Below are 17,670 nucleotides of genomic sequence, written 5' to 3' on the forward strand. Positions count from 1 at the left end.
CAAAGGTCGGCAAGATATTGAAACCTAAAGTGCAGGTTTATCTAGGTATTTTGGACTAATATTTAAAGGCACTTTCCAGGTAAAACACGAAAAGATGGGCCATGGCCTATAGTGCTCTATTTGCCATGAACATGACACAATTGTTCCATCAGCCCCTATTGTACACCTAGTCATGGTCTACCCCCTTTTCTTACACCATTCCTCCTCCCTGCTCCCTTATAACTCATTTTATATTAATCCGAATGCAGCATAAATGAAGCGCCTGCTATAGGACCTACAAGTCATATTACTTGCTTCTTCCAGACAAAGCTGCATTGATAACAATTCCTTCTCACATGTTATATCAAAGGGATATTCTGTGAATGAAGAGATCATCTTTATGTTGCATTGTAGCTTGTATAGGGTTAAATATAAGCAGTCAAGCTGACCTTCAACAGGCTGCGAAAAGCAGCTGCAGCTTCGAGCAGTGATATATACAGTATATACTGTAATACATCCTTTTTAACAGTATCCACCAACAATATAATGTCTAAGGGAACTAGCCAACACCTCTTAGGAATAGAGATGCAAGGGGGCGTGAGGGGATATTTCAGCCCTCATCACTTCAGGGGATTATAAACGCATCGAGTTCAGCGCCAGAGGCTCATGACGTCACGGCCGTGCCTGCTTGTGATGTCACAGCCACGCCCCCTCAATGTGATGTCACGGTCGTGGCGTGACTGTGATGTCAGGAGCCTTCGCCCCGCATCACCAGTCATCCGACACGGAGCGCAGTTTACTCCATGCACCGGATGACTGGGGTGCCACAGCCCAGATCGCGGGGGTTCCCAGCAGCGGGACCCCCACGATCAGACATCTTATCCCCTAGCCTTTGGATAGGGGATAAGATGTCTAGGGACAGAGTACCCCTTTAAACCGTATTGTGTACCCCTTTTCAATTTAGCTCTAAAGTATGCTGTAAGATCCCTAGCTCCCCCTAGAGGTGATTACGGGCAGACAGAATTGTACAGTTTAACTCTCTGGGAATGCACGGACTTCTGAGTTTTGCATAAGAAAAACAGACTTCTGACCAATATAACGTAATATTAAGAAATTAGTCATAACAAAATGCTGGATCTGAAAATGATTTTATGATGAATGGTGAACATTAAGGCTTCAGTAATTGTTATGTATTTTAATGCACTTGGATACACAGTGTCTTGACTATTTTTAGCATCAAAGAAGATGAAAATCATTTTACTTTTAATTATTTCAGCATAAATTACGCCTGCTGATCATAACAATGTTCCCCTTTGACGCCTCCAAATCTCAGTGGTAGATGTATGCAGCTCACTAATGTCATTTGTATAATGAATGCTTTGGAGGTAATCACATTAAAGTCATTATTATGCTGAGATAATATTTGGCTACTGGTATTGTTTCCATCTTAATGATATAACCTGCCCAGGACGGTAACCTTATACCACAATCTAATTGATCTCGCTGTTTGCCCCTTCTTTTTTCCAGGAACATCCAACAAAACATATATTCTCCATGCATGACAACCGACACATATTCCCCAGTTCTGTGTTTTCTTTTGAAAATGTAAGTACAAAAAATATTTGAATTTTATATTTTACTGTATGTTGTATATATCTATGCCACAATATAAAATCTGTTACAAAAGGGGTTGTTCAGGGATATAACATCCTTTATTTGTGGTCGTTGCTACATGACTGATATGCGTACAACCCTAATACTAACCTAACAACCAACTGTAACCAATAATCTATCAACCTCAACTAAGCAGTTTGGAGTGTGCCATAACTGCGGCGTAAAGAATATGCCTGGAAAAGAGGGCATACCCTGTGGTAAGTGTGATGGAATGAAAAGAAGGGGGGGCGGGTGGGAGGGAAGAACCCACGGCGTCAATGAAGGGGGGAGAGCCGTGGGTATTATGGTCATCCCGCTCCTCCCACAATTACAGGCCAGCTGCGCAGGCCTTTCCATTTGTGGTCGTTGCTACATGACTGATATGCGTACAACCCTAATACTAACCTAACAACCAACTGTAACCAATAATCTATCAACCTCAACTAAGCAGTTTGGAGTGTGCCATAACTGCGGCATAAAGAATATGCCTGGAAAAGAGGGCAAAACCCGGATTTAAACAAACATTTGTTTATTGCAGATTACAACACAAGAGACTGGAATGCGCTAGCCATTTCTTTGCGAGGGTTAGGGAAATACTGCATGTAGCATCCGCATTTCCAACATCCTAATTTCATGATTACGTGGGTCGGGACCCCGTGCTTAGAAGTGGCTGTAGCTGCGCCAATACGGAAGGAGTGACCGGATAATGAAGTCGGGACTCCTCCCAGCGACCTGACCGAAATGCGTAAATGTTTGATGAATTGAGAAGTAGTTAGCGGGTTGGATCTGAAATGGAGTAAAGGGTCGTCAGCTGATAGGTTAACACAGGCATTCAACAATTCACGGAGGATTGTGACAGGACACCATTTGTGCACGGTGGGAAAACCGAACAACCACCGTATGACCCGGAGACGAGGTCTTGGTCTGACTGAGGGACAGCTGGAAATGATCAGAGACATGTGACAGCTGACTGACCTTAGGATAGGGCGCGTTAATGGTCCGAGTAGTACACTCACCCGGTCTGAGAAACCCATAACAGGCAAGGTACATGGCCGCTTTTAATGTGAGGCTATCACGAATACCCAATGGTGTGGAGTCTAACAAGTCGGACAACTGCCTGAACATGTTGCCTGTGATTGGTTGTCTGACTGGGCTGCGAGGGACTTCCTGCTCAAGGATGCCCTTCAGAGCGGACTTCACCAAGCGAGAAGAGAGTATAGAGTAATTACGGGTATTGGTCAAGGATAGATGGTGTTGGATACCGGCTAGATAACTCTTAATAGTATTGTGGGATAAATGCAGTGTGATATGGCAAAACCCGACATATGCAAATAGGAAGGGAACTGAAATCTTGTCGCCCTCGGCGTGCTTGGATCTGGATTTGGAAATGAGTTCCACGCCGTACCATAAATTTTTTTTTTTTTCCGTATTTGCTGACAAGGCATCTGCTGCAATATTCTGGACTCCTTCAACGTGAGCACATGTGAGAGTAAATGTATGTAGTAGGGACAGCCAAACTAATCGTCTAGCCAAGCTCGTTTATCTATAACATAGCTGACCGTCTAACACCAGGACAGAGAGAGAGTATCCGAAGACGTGACGGATGAGAATTGTATACGTGACTGGACCTGGACAAGTATGCGCCCGGTGACAAGAGCGAAACGTTATACAAGTACCTTAACAACCTAGAACACCCTGAAGAGCATCTTTAGGAACGAGACTACACAGAGAAAGGAATGCACCGACAACGCAAGCAATCACAACCTGAAAACGTGTCAGGTTCATGAGGTGATTACTTGGACAACAATAAACAACTCTTTAAACCAGGACAGAGGGAAAGTATCCGAAGACGTGTCGGACGAGAACCGTATGCGTAACTGGGCCTAGACGAGTATGCGCCCGGTGACAAGTGCGAAACGCTAAACGAGTATCATATCAACCTAGAACACCCTGAAGTACACTTTTGGACATGACTACACAGAGAAAGGAGCGCATCGACAACGCAAGCAATCACAACCTGAAAGCGTGTCAGGTTCATGAGGTGATTACTTGGACAATAATAATCAACTCTTTAAACCAGGGCAGAGGGAAAGTATCTGAAGACGTGTCGGACGAGAATCGTATGCGTAACCGGGCCTAGACGAGTATGCGCCCGGTGACAAGTGCGAAACGTTATACGAGTATCATATCAACCTAGAACAGCATGAAGTACATTTTTGGGACATATCTACACAGAGAAAGGAGCGCATCGACAACGCAAGTAATCACAACCTGAAAGCGTGTCAGGTTCATGAGGTAATTACTTGGACAATAATAATCAACTCTTTAAACCAGGACAGAGGGAAAGTATCTGAAGACGTGTCGGACGAGAATCGTTTCCGTAACCGGGCCTAGACGAGTATGCGCCCGGTGACAAGTGCGAAACGTTATACGAGTACCAAATCAACCTAGAACACCATGAAGTACATTTTTAGGACATAACTACACAGAGAAAGGAGCGCATCGACAACGCAAGTAATCACAACCTGAAAGCGTGTCAAGTTCATGAGGTGATTACTTGAGAACAATGTACGACACTTTAAACCAGAACAGAGGGAAAGTGTCCGAAGACGTGTCGGACGAGAATTATATGCGTAACTGAGTCTAGATAAGCGTGTGCCCAGTGGTAAGTGCGAAAGTTTATACGAGTACCATGACAACCCAAAACATCGTGAATTCCGTTTTTTGAGAACGTGACTATATCGTAAAAGAGGTGCACCGACGACACAAGTAAACACAACCTGAAGACGTGTCAGGTTCATGAGGTGATTACTTGGATAATAAAACAAATCTTATCACCTATGTGTGGCGTTATTGCTGTTCTGAAGGCGTGTCAGTAACAACCGTGCGACGTACTCCCTGCAGGCGTGGCAGGCATGATGGGTATACATCACCTATGTGTGGCATGACAGTCATAAGAACTATGCGACGTACCCTTCCTGTAACATGACAGGCTTAACAGGTAAATACCACCTATGCGTAATGTCAGTGTCGTTCAGAAGGCATGTCAGTACCAACGATAATGAGACATACCCCGTCTGCAACGGTTTACTGGGTAAGCCCCGCCTGTGCGACGTGTAATTGTCGTTCTGAATATGTGTCAGCAGCGACAACTGCTATGTATCACTCTGTCTATATAAAGATGCATGCAGAACGACTACGTGTGAAACTGTCGTGAACCGCTATGCATGGCTGTACCACCAACTTGATGAACCTATACTCGGGCCAACCATATACGCGTATAGACCACCAGTGAATGCCTGAAGCTAACCACGACCTGATGGCAGAGAATATGCCGGGAAGTAGTAACTATTATAACCACATACCTGCGTACAGGGCCACACCCCATGTGCTGTATGAGCATGTGCGCTGCACTAAACTGCGGGCGTACGAACTTCACAAATAGCGCAAGTGCAGGTACAGAACACATGCCACGGGTGCACAGGCAGCCTGATTCCCGCGTGCACCCGAGTAATATAACCCTACAAACACGCGTGATACAGGTCCTGCGAGCGGGAGTGCAGCACAAACCTTATGAGTGCATATTCAGTAGTAATCTTACAAGCGTGGACCATGTAATACTATAAACGTGCGTACAGAGTGACTCGTATGAGCGTGTACAAAGTATGAAACCTATGAGTGTGTACAACATGACTCCTACAAGAGTGTGTGTAGTATGAACCCTGCAAGCGAGTACAAGCGTGTATACTACGTAAACCTACGAGCAAGTGTACAGTATGGATGCTACAATGGTATGTACCGCATGAACTTTATGAATTATGCGATCAAGTGAACCGTATAAATGCTACCGGCGAATGTGCTGGATAATCCTAACGCGTGTAAGTAAGAATCCAACAAGCGTGTGTACAGGATATCCTACCAGTGTGTACTGTGTACGGCATGAATCTTATAAGTGTGTACGCAGCATAATGCTACAATTATGTACAAGCGTGTGTATAAATGTAACCGGCATGAATCCTACCAACGTGTATGGGTACCAGGATGTGTACAGCATGAACCCTACGGCATGATTCCTATAAGTGAGAATCGTAGCTCCACAACAGCTGGAGGCACACCGCCCGGAAACACAGAAGTATAAATATAAAATAAATGAAAAGAAAACTGTGAGGAAGTTAGTTAAGAGACAAAGGTTGGAGGTGAGCGCAGCTGTTGGTGTAGCGTGCCTAAGACTGACCAGATTGGCAGCTGTGGGGGTGAAGCATAAGGCCACAGGGTGGGGCGGAGCGGTGAGTCCGATTGAGTGTAAAGGTGTGCGAGTCTCAGTATACCGGAGACACATATAGATCCTCCCAGCAGCACAGAAGTACAAAATGTGATAATGATATATATGTGCAGGAGGCTGTTACATAGAGCGGCAATGATATGCACGTGCAGGAGACTGTTCATATAGTGCAGTAATGTTATACATGTGCAGGAGACTGTTCACATAGTGCGGCAATGATAAAATAAGTAGGAGGCTGACCACATAGTGCGGTAATGATATACATGTGCAAGAAGCCTATCACGTAGTGCGGTAATGATATACATGTGCAAGAAGCCTCTCACGTGGTGCGGTAATGATAAGCATGTGCAGGAGACTGTTCACACAGTGCGGTAATGATATGCATCAGCAAGAAGCCTATCACACAGAGCGGTAATGATATGCATGTGCAGGAGACTGTTCACACAATGCAGCAATCAAATACATGTGCAAGAGGCCAAACACATAATGCGGTAATGATATGCATGTGCAGGAGACTGTTCGCACAATGCAGTAATCATATACATGCGTAGCAAGCCGTTCACATAGTGCGGTAATGATATGCACGTGCGGGAGGCTATTCACATAACAAAGTAACGGTATACATGCGCAGCAAGTCGTTCACATAGTGCGGTAATGATATGCACGTGCAGGAGACTGTTCAAATGGTGCGGTAATGATATGCATGTGCAGGAGGCTGTTCACATAACAAAGTAATGGTATACATGCGCAGCAAGTCGTTCACATAGAGCGGTAATGATATGCACGTGCAGGAGACTGTTCACATAGTGCAGTAATGATATGCATGTGCAGGAGACTGTTCACATAGTGCGGTAATGATATGCATGTGCAGGAGACTGTTCACATAGTGCGGTAATGATATGCACGTGCCGGAGACTGATGACATAGTGCGGTAATGATATGCACGTGCAGGAGGCTGATGACATAGTGCGGTAATGATATACATGTGCAGGAGACTGATCACATAGTGCAGTAATGATATACATGTGCAGGAGACTGATCACATAGTGCAGTAATGATATACATGTGCAGGAGACTGATCATATAGTGCAGTAATGATATACATGTGCAGGAGACTGATCATATAGTGCAGTAATGATATACATGTGCAGGAGACTGATCACATAGTGCGGTAATGATATGCATGTGCAGGAGACAGTTCGCATAACAAAGTAATCATCACATAATAAAGCAAGCCATAAGAAAACACATACATGCGCAGCAAGCCGTTCACCTAGTGCGGTAATGATATACCTGTGTAGGAGGCTGTTCGCATACAAAGTATCCATATACATGCGCAGCAAGCCGAAGTAAATATATGTGGCCGAAAACCGTATAATGCGACCGGCGAATGCCGAATGCCGACATGTAATACGAAAACCTGGGGCCGGGCTGACCAAGGGTTTCCCTGAACTCCGGCTCACCTCCGGAGTCCGGGAACCGCCAGCGTTACCCCCGGTCAGCCACGGCCACTTACCCCCACCATGCCGGCTGAAGCGAGGTTCCTGTCAGCTGACTCGTGCAGTCAGCTGACCGGTGGGAACGTGACTCCACTTCCTGCCGACATCACGTGACACCCTCAAACGAAGAACCCACGGCGTCAATGAAGGGGGGAGAGCCGTGGGTTTTATGGTCATCCCGCTCCTCCCACAATTACAGGCCAGCTGCGCAGGCCTTTCCATATATGGCTGGGGACATATTAAACATGAAGAATACCGTATTTTTCGCCGTATAAGACGCACTTTTTCTTCCCCAAAACTGGGGGGAAAAAGTCGGTGCGTCTTATACGGCGAATACACCCCTATCGCGTCGGTCCCTGCGGCCATCAACGGCCGGGACCCGCGGCTAATACAGGACATCACCGATCCCGGTGATGCCCTGTATTAACCCTTCAGACACGGCGATCAAAGCTGACCGCCGCGTCTGAAGGGAAAGTGACACTAACAGGGCTGTTCAGTCGGGCTGTTCGGGACCGCCGCGATTTCACAGCGGCGGTCCCGAACAGCCCGACTGAATAGCCGGGTTAGTGCTTACAGGACACCGGGAGGGAACTTACCTGCTTCCTCGGTGTCTTCTCCGTTCAGGGATCCCCTGTATGGCCGGCGCTCTCCTTCCTCGTCATCACGTCGTCGCGTACGTGCGTCGGCGTGCGTAACGACGTGATGGCGGCGACGGAGAGCTAGGATACCCGGCCGGCAGCAGAGACGTTCCGGAGCGACGGAGACACGGCGACATCGATGGAGCGACATCGATGGAGCGACATCCAGGGCAGCGGTGACGGGTCCGGAGAGGTGGGTACACGTGAGTATTACCTCCTATGCAGTGGTCTTCAATCTGCGGACCTCCAGATGTTGCAAAACTACAACTCCCAGCATGCCCGGACAGCCAACGGCTGTCCGGGCATGCTGGGAGTTGTAGTTTTGCAACATCTGGAGGTCCGCAGGTTGAAGACCACTATTGGGTTCAAAATCTTTATTTTTTTAGATTTTGCACCTATAAATTGGGTGCGTCTTATACGCCGGTGCGTCCTATAGGACGAAAAATACGGTAAGCCATACTGACCTAACTCCGATTCCTCACAGCTGCTTTTCTGCAGTCTCCCAGTCTCTCATAGTGAACACTTCTTCCTGATCACCCTCTATTAGCTCAGAATTCCCGGATAGAGTATATGAAAATTGATTTTTCGAAACAAGGCAAGCCCTTAAAAAGGGCTCGGGCATCAAATTATACAACTATTAAATAGCAGTTCTTGAATTGTCTTCTAATATTGGTTAAGGCCCTTAGGCGAATAGTAGGACCATAATCCAAATGCTATACACAGAAGTATATGTTATCGCTAACCTGCTGTCAGTTCTGCCTTGTGGTACAATGATACGTCACAAAATAATATATTGCCGTTTTAACTAGGCACATTCTTCGTTCAGATTTCCATAAGTTTTTTCTTCAGAGGACTCAGCATTATATGTTTAATTTTCCCAGTTGTGGCACTGCTGGAAAACCAGATTGTTTGCACACATTACAGTTAATAGCTGGAGATCTCAGCAGACAGGTAACCATCTTATCCTCTAAAAAGAGGACAGCTCCTCTAAAGTGGCCAGCCAAAAAAGATTTGTACATCATTTTACAGATTTAGATGCCCCTCCCTCTCCTCAGCACAATCCCCAAATCACATCCCGTAAGCATAGCATTATTTAGCAATATACAGTGCTAAAAAAATAAATAAAGGAAACACTTAAACAACACTATGTAACTCCAAGTCAATCACACTTCTGTGAAATCACATTGTCCACTCAGGAAGCAACACTGATTGACAATCAATTTCACATGCTGTTGTGCAAATGGAACAGACAACAAGTGGAAAGTATAGGCAATTAGTAAGATACCCCAATAAAGGAGTGGTTCTGCAGGTGGTGACCACAGACCACTTCTCAGTTCCTATGCTTCCTAGCTGATGTTTTGGTCACTTTTCAATGCTGGCGGTGCTTTCACTCTAGTAGTAGCATGAGATGGAGTCTACAACCCACACAAGTGGCTCAGGTAGTGCAGCTCATCCAGAATGTCACATCAATGCAAGCTGTGGCAAGAAGGTTTGCTGTGTCTGTCAGCGTAGTGTCCAGAGCGCTATCAGGAGACAGGCCAGTATATCAGAAAACGTGAAGGAGGCCGTAGGAAGGCAACAACAAAGCAGCAGAACCGCTACCTCGCCTTTGTGCAAGGAGGAGCACTGCCAGAGCCCTGCAAATTGACCTCCAGCAGGCCACAAATTTGCATGTGTCCAATCAATCGGTCAGAAACAGGCTCCATGAGGGGGGTATGAGGGCCCGACGTCCACAGGTGGGGGTTGGGCTTAGAGCCCAACACCGTGCAAGACGTTTGACATTTACCATAGAGCACCAAGATCTGCAAATTTGCCACTGGCACCCTGTGCTCTTCACAGATGAAAGCAGCTTCACACTTAGCACATGTGACAGACATGACAGAGTCTGGAGATGCCGTGGAGAACGTTCTGCTGCCTGCAACATCCTCCAGCATGAACGGTTTGGCGGTGGGTCAGTGATGGTGTGGGGTGGCATTTCTTTGGGGGGGGGGCACACAGCCCTCCATGTGCTTGCCAGAGGTAGCCTGACTGCCATTAGGTATGGAGATGAGATCTTCAGACCACTTGGGAGACCATTTGCTGGTGCGGTTGGCCCTGGGTTCCCTCTAATGCATGACAATGCTAGACCTCATGTGGCTGGAATGTGTCAGCAGTTCCTGCAAGAGGAAGGCATTGATGCTATGGACTGCCCCGCCCGTTACCCGGACGTAAATCTGAATGCGCACATCTGGGATATCATGTCTCGCACCATCCACCAAGGCAACGTTGCACCACAGACTGTCCAGGAGTTGGTGGATTCTTTAGTCCAGGTCTGGGAGGACATCCCTCAGGAGACCATCCGCCACCTCATCAGGAGCATGCCCAAGCATTGTAGGGAGGTCAATGATAGGGGATAAGATGTCTGATTGCGGGGATCCCGCCACTGGGGACCCCCGCAATCTCTCAAGCAGCACCACCTGTCTCAGCTGCACGAAGCGATAATCGCTTTGTGTCTGAAGACTCACGACCCTGAGGCCGGAGTATCGGGACACTTCTTGTGACGTCACACCCCGCCCCCTCAATGCAAGCCTATGGGAGGGGTCATGGCGGCTGCGATGGAATAGCAGCGGGGGAAAGAGAACACCTCCGGACAATTGTTTCATGCTAAGTAAAAGCTGCTATATCAGACACAGACCATGGAGAAAAGTGCCACTCTTTCTGAAAAACTGGCCAACTCTTGTTTCTAATCTCTTGACAACCCCTTTGATAATTGGACTGGTCAGGTGAATGGAACATTAGGATGAATTGCTGCAGCCATAGTCCTGTAGGTTAATTGTCAGCGTTGGCATAGTCTGTCCACAGAAGAGTAACTACTGGGTTTCCTTAGCATCTGTGCATATTACGGACTCCATTCATTGCCGGTAGTTCTCCCTGGTGTCACCTCATTAGGCGTGTGTGTTTGAATTCTAAATTGGGCATTTAATTCTAAGGAGCGAAGCAGCAATTCCTAGCTCTAGAGATTCTAAACTGTAATGAATGTGCCCATGCCATTCACCAGTCTTTCTCTAAGTACATATTTTTATGACTTCTCACTCTGAGGAACGAAGTACAAACTGCACACAGCAACAGAGCAGCCAATTATCTTTATCATCCCGGTAACCATGGCTTGTTTTACTCTGCAATACAGTTTAAGAAGACAGAAATTCTCCCGCCTATTCAAAACACATGCAATGAGGATAAGTAAAATAACCACTGAGACAATACATACACACATATACACACACAGAGGGAGATGTATCATTGTTTTTGGAAAGTGAGCTTTAAAAGGGTATTCCAGGAGGTTTTTTTTATGTGACTATGCTACAGAGGCTGTAAAGTTAGTGTAGTTCATAATATAGTGTCTGTACCTGTGTCTGACGGTGGTCTTGCAATTCTTCTGTGATTTTCGCCTCAATATTTCTTTTTATCATCATACAAAAGAACTCAGGTCTTGGGTTTTCCAAGGTTGGAGTGCGTCAAGACATGATATCACTAGCCAGGTGTACAAAGGGAGCCTATTCTGCTTCAATGGGTGGAGGAACCGCTGGTTGGGAGAGAGATAATTTTGCAACAGCTGTAGGTACCCTGGTTAGAAAACACTTGTCTTTTGAATGGAATGCAGCTCATTTGTGTTTCAATGGGTGGGGGGAAGAAAGTGACCTCACACTTACAAACAAGGAATTATGGGATGCTTCGTTTGAGAACAAAAGCCAACAGGAAATACCCAGTTCACAAGAAGAGAGCCTCAGCGTTATGGTATTCTCACAAGATAGCCATTTAGCTCCAAGACAAGTGCAGATCCTTCCTAAGCATGTCCATTACTGTCTGGCAGGTACGTACTAAATTCACCTTATGGTGGATAACCCCTTTTTTTTTGGCGGGGGGTGGGGGGTTGATAAATTTGACGCACATAAGCAAAAAAAAAATTATAAATCACTTCCGAACACCATTGTGTATGATTTCTCATCTCCTCTGTGACTTTTCTGTACAAATAGTTGCGGTTGTGACTTTTTGTGTGACTTTTTAAAAGTGCCCTCCAAAGGCAGTCTTGTAAGCCAGGTCTGACCTGGCTTTGGTTTGCAATTTTTTTTTATGCCTATGTTCGACATTCGCACTTCATAAATTCGCCACCACTGCAAAGTGAAAACTGAAAGTTGCTTAGGTAAGGTTATTTGCTATTTGCATATATTAAAGGGGTATTCCAGGCCAAAACTTTTTTTTATATATCAACTGGCTCCGGAAAGTTAAACAGATTTGTAAATTACTTCTATTAAAAAATCTTAATCCTTCCAATAGTTATTAGCTTCTGAAGTTGAGTTGTTGTTTTCTGTTTAACTGCTCAATGATGATGTCACATCCCGGGAGCTGTGCAGTTCCTATGGGGATAATTTCCCATCATGCACAAATCCAGGGATGTGACATCATTATTGAGCAGTTAGACAGAAAACTTCAGAAGCTAATAACTATTGAAAGGATTAAGATTTTTTAATAGAAGTAATTTACAAATCTGTTTAACTTTCTGGAGCCAGTTGATATATAAAAAAAAGTTTTGGCCTGGAATACCCCTTTAAGGAGTGACTCAAGGATTTCTTTGTCTTATGCATGGCTTTGTTTTTCATGCCTTAAAGGGGTTGTCCCATGAAATTTATGTTTTACAATTGTCCCCAGGCTACTTAATACAATAACCAAAACTATAACCCATTTTCCTCCGCTTACTTGTAACTCTGGTATCAGGGCGTCCCATCCACAGCCGGTGACGCAGCTGGTGACGGATGGGGCGCCCTGGTACTGGAGTTACAAATTGAGGAAGATGAGTTAAAGTTTTTGTTATTTTATCAAGCAGACAATTAAGCAGACAATTGTTTTTGTAATTTTATTAGGCAGAGAACCCCTTTAACAAAACTTTTTATTACGGATAGGAATTATAAAGGTTACATCAAGACAAAATATAAAGTCCATCTCAAATAATAATAAAAAAGCTTTACAATTTTGGGTATCTAGCCCCTTCGCAGACCCATGTGTCTCCATGGTTACAAACTACAAACAAAGCCTTTGGGTAGTCTTGTCAGGAGAGGGACTACATAAATTACCATGGAAACACATAGGTCTGTAAGTGCTGTATACAAAAGATAGTTGCCTAATTTTTATTGACTACTTGCAAAATAATTTGTATTAATAAAAATCGGATGTATATATTTCGATGCACTCTATGAAGAAATGGTTGCAAAAGTCTACATATCCTTCAAGTTAGGGAAAGTCACCAGTTGATTGTAATTGTTCTTCCCTGTACCCAATAGCTATTGTCCTAAAATAAAGTCATGGCAGCCAATGGCCACATGCAGATTTTCCTGTACAAATAGTCAAATGAACGGTATATTTATAGATGACGTGTTAAAGGGATACTCCGGCGCTAAGACATCTTATCCCCTATCCAAAGGATAGGGGATAAGATGCCTGATCGTGGGAGTCCCGCCGCTGGGGCCCCCTGTTCTCTTGTACGCAGCCCCCCCCCCCCTCCCGTTACAATCAGTCCCCGTAGCATGTTTGCTTCGGGTCTGATTACTGGCGACCACAGGGTCGGAGCATTATTAGGTCAGGCCCCACCCCCTCAATGAAAGCCTATGGGAGGAGCGTGACTAGGAGCATGATGTCACACGGGGGCGGAGCCTTGATGTCACAATGCTCCGGCCCCGTGATTGCCAGAAATCAGACCCGGAGCGAACATGCTTCGGGGACTGATTGTAACGGGGTGCTGCGTACAAGATCACGGGGGTCCCCAGTGGCGGGACCCCCACGATCAGGCATCTTATCACCTATCCTTTGGAGTACCCCTTTAAAGAAACAGGTATGCTCGGCACCGCAACCTTCAGTCCACTGCACCACTAATCCACTCCAGTAAATGGGACAAACTACAGCAATCCACCGTCTGTGAGCACTTTTGGGTGCTTAACCCATAAAGCACTAAATGCTAAGTCACATATGGTATATAAGGAATAGGCAGCACTCACTAGGTTCTTCTGTGCAAAACAGGCTTTATTAAATCATGGCATAAAACAGCGTGGAGCAGTCGTGCAAGGCAGAGTGCACAGCCACCGGTAACAACAACCGACGTTTGTGCCCCCGGCCTTGCACGACTGCTCCACGCTGTTTTATGCCAAGATTGAATAAAGCCCGTTTTGCACAGTGGAACCTAGTGAGTGCTGCCTATTCCTTATATACCATATATTTATAAATGAGTTTATAGATGTCAATCTCATGTCTCAGATAAATGGGGGAGCAGTATCATACAATAGGTAGGGAGGGGTAGCTGATCAGATTATGATAATGTCCCCAGCAGCTGAAGGTGGACGTTATGAACCTGCAGCATGCAGTGGCCTCTCCTCTCATGTGGCAAGACGTTGTATTAATTGGAATAGGGTAAAATTGAGGGCTCAGGGTTAACAGGTGGAAAAAGTAGTTAAACCCCACATAGCTTCTGATGCACATGTGAACAAAGCTTAAATAAGTCCTTATAAGTCTGTATGAGTATGACACTTTTATCTTTTTTTTTTTTTGTCAAGGGATTGGGAAAGAAAAAACTACTCAAGCATAGAGAGTCCTATAACTTTACACACTGGGTCCCTCTGGAAGAGGAATTGAAGAGGCAAAAACCTTTCATCAGCACGTATCGAAGTGATTTTTGGAGAAAAGATGATGAGACGGGGAACGTAGTACCTCAGATTTTGGTTCCCAGGTTGACCCGGGCTACTTCAGCCTCATGTTCAGGGTTGACGACCTACAGACAAATGTTGAGAAGCCATAGTAATCTACAAGCTTCACAGAACTCAACCACAATGGACATTACCCTGATTTCTAACAACAGCAGAGCAGGAGGGACTGGACCATCGCTGCAGAGATCTATGTCTGCTCCATATAAGCGCCTAACCGTATCTGACTGCCTTGTTTGGCGTACTCCAGAGAGCATTAAAAAAGAAAACATTCAAACCACTGAGGTGCTTTAGCAGTATACTTTATACCCTTTCTAAAACAATTACCATAATTTATTAATAAAATGTAATGACTGTCAAGATGAGTGTTTCGTGCATTTTCTTTGTGTTTATCCTCACTTTGCCAGGTTTCTTTAGCATATTATGAAATGCTTATATATAGATAGTGTAGATAAGTCAATAACTTAAGTGTAGATGTTTACAGTGTAAATAACTTCCAAACCTATGTGGCTATCTGTGCTTTCAGTTATAATCAATTCATTTAAACGGCACGTACCATAGAATAGTGTTGAGCGGCATAGGCCATATTCGAATTCGCGAATATTCGCGAATATATGGACGAATATTCATCATATATTCGCGAATATTCGTGTTTTATTTTCGCATATGCAAATATTCACGTATGCGAAAATTAACATATGCGAACATTTGCATATACAAAAACCCATACAAGCAAATTTTCGCATATGCGAAAATTCGCACAACAGTCTCACACAGTAGTATTAGAGCCTTCTTTACACCACACAAGCTGGAAGCAGAGAGGGATGATCACTGTTATGTGTGGTTGTGAAAAAAAAAAAAACGAATATTCGTAATTACGAATATATAGTGCTATATTCGTGAATATTTGCGAATTCGCAAATATAATATTCGCGAATAAAATTCGTATTGCGAATATTCGCGAGCAACACTACCATAGAAGAGTGCCAAGAGGTTTGCTGGCCTCCATCTACACTTCAAGAAAGGCCACCGATGCCACCCTTGAGGAGCCAGCATCATTCTTCTTTCTCATTGGCTCACTCTGCTCCTCTTTTGTGCAATATATAGGAATATATATTATATATAGATATAGATTAAGTAATCCTACAAGTGTCCACCAAAAGTAAACTACAGGGTACAAAACTGAGTACAGAAGGCCAGGGAGCCCAGGGAGCTGATGACAGCCATGGTCCTCTGACATGAAGCTGATCTCAGATCATGTGCCTAGTTCACCTGTAGTGCCACCACTGGGGAAATTAAGCAAATTCATATTTGCTTCTATTATTTTTGTACCCAATTGTTAGGAAGAAGAAGGTGACAAGGCCTGGTGCTAGATCACAGATTCATCAAAATGAGTGTAGAGTGGGGGAGAAAACAGACCCCTTTTCTCTTCTATTCACATTCTATAGCATAATGAAAATAACTCATTGCTATTTTCCACTAATGCATCACATATAGCATTCACAGGCTCACATTAATAAAGACATGTGTTAATTCCATCAAGGTCTGATCAATTTTATAATGTTAAATGTTGGAAGCCATGGCTCTTCAGATGCAAAACATGCAGGAAGCCAGTCACTGTAAGGGGCCTATTGTATGTGGAAAAAGGGAAACTGAAAAGCATTTTTCATGTCTGTCATGAACACTAAAAATATCCCACACCTGCTCATCCCCTCTCCTACATGCACGCCGATGATACACATCATCTTATCACCTTCTGCATTCTGTACATATATTCAATGTGAAAGCTGAACCAACAACACAATTTACAGGAGATTAATCAAATTAATAGAACCAAAACTGTAACATATGGTGTTGGTTAGGTTTAAAAATAAAGGAGAACCCCAGTCAAATAAGAAAATTCTATTTGGATATTCTTAGGTGGACATTGTTTAATTCTTTTTAATACAACATTTGGATGTACTAGAGAAAATGGGGATTATTACAAACATTTTAAGGGGGTTCTCAGCTTCAAACTATCTTTTTTGTTAAAAAAGTGCCTTGGCAAAAAGCAGATCACAAAGTATCTCTCTTTTGGGACCCCAAATAAATAGCTGTTATGTTAAGAAACCTGGCACTAAATATTAAATTTCCCTGCAGCATCACTACAGGGGAAATTAAGCAATACATAGTACCACTTGAAATCAATGGTCAACAGGTCCTCAGAGAAGACTGTCATTATGTGGGGGCAGGGAACAGGGAGTAGTGAGCCCTAAAACCACTCTCCCTGCCTACTTGCCTAGACACCCTAGGGGTGAATGACAACTAGGTGCCGGTCCCTTCCTACGCTAAAGTGTATGGGCGTAAGAGTCAAACAAAACAAGCCAAACTGTACATGTCAGGAAACAAGTCAGGAACATAACGAGAATACTTTAAAGCTACAAACAGATATACCAGGCAGGATATAGCATACTAACAAACAGTTCAAAAACCAGGATTAAGATTAACGGCAGAAATGATATTATGAACAAGACTAGATATGAGGATAAGTATACAGCAGACAAAACCAGAAGATGCAGGGGATGAACAGGTTCAAGAGCACTTTTCACACTAGACTCAGAACAAGGAACACACTGGACACCCCACTCCAATCATGGAGGGACATCAATACCAAAGCCAAATAGGCTCAGAGTTAGCAGGCACACTCCACAGTGAACAGGAGGCTAGCCTAGGAGGAAACAAAAATCCTAAATACAAGCAAACATAGGTACAGACACATGACTAACTCATTCCTAGATAGACTGATTAGCACAAGGCTCAGAACAGGATACCATCCTAGAAGATCCAAGATCAAACAAGGTTAAAAACAGGACTGACAAACGCACAGAGTGAACTCGGACTAAGGCAACACAAAG

The 17,670-nt window shown here is 44.4% G+C and overlaps 1 protein-coding gene across 6 annotated transcripts in view; it reads left to right on the plus strand.

Annotated features, from left to right (window-relative positions):
- C6H3orf84 (chromosome 6 C3orf84 homolog) overlaps window positions 1-15,130 on the plus strand; it is a 112,602-nt gene extending 97,472 nt beyond the window's left edge. For 4 of the 6 annotated variants that reach the window (XM_056524742.1, XM_056524744.1, XM_056524747.1 and 1 more), the window contains 2 exons: window positions 1,507-1,584; window positions 14,630-15,130. In XM_056524742.1, the coding sequence (XP_056380717.1) occupies window positions 1,507-1,584; window positions 14,630-15,070 (519 nt within the window). In that variant the 3' untranslated portion in view covers window positions 15,071-15,130. Of the gene's footprint in view, window positions 1-799; window positions 1,365-1,506; window positions 1,585-14,629 lie in introns of those variants that run through there. The other 2 variants (XM_056524746.1, XM_056524745.1) reach the window with 2 other exon arrangements.
- The last annotated feature ends 2,540 nt before the right edge of the window (window positions 15,131-17,670 follow it).

Source organism: Hyla sarda, chromosome 6 (assembly GCF_029499605.1).
Source record: "Hyla sarda isolate aHylSar1 chromosome 6, aHylSar1.hap1, whole genome shotgun sequence".
Classification (NCBI taxonomy): Eukaryota; Metazoa; Chordata; class Amphibia; order Anura; family Hylidae; genus Hyla; species Hyla sarda.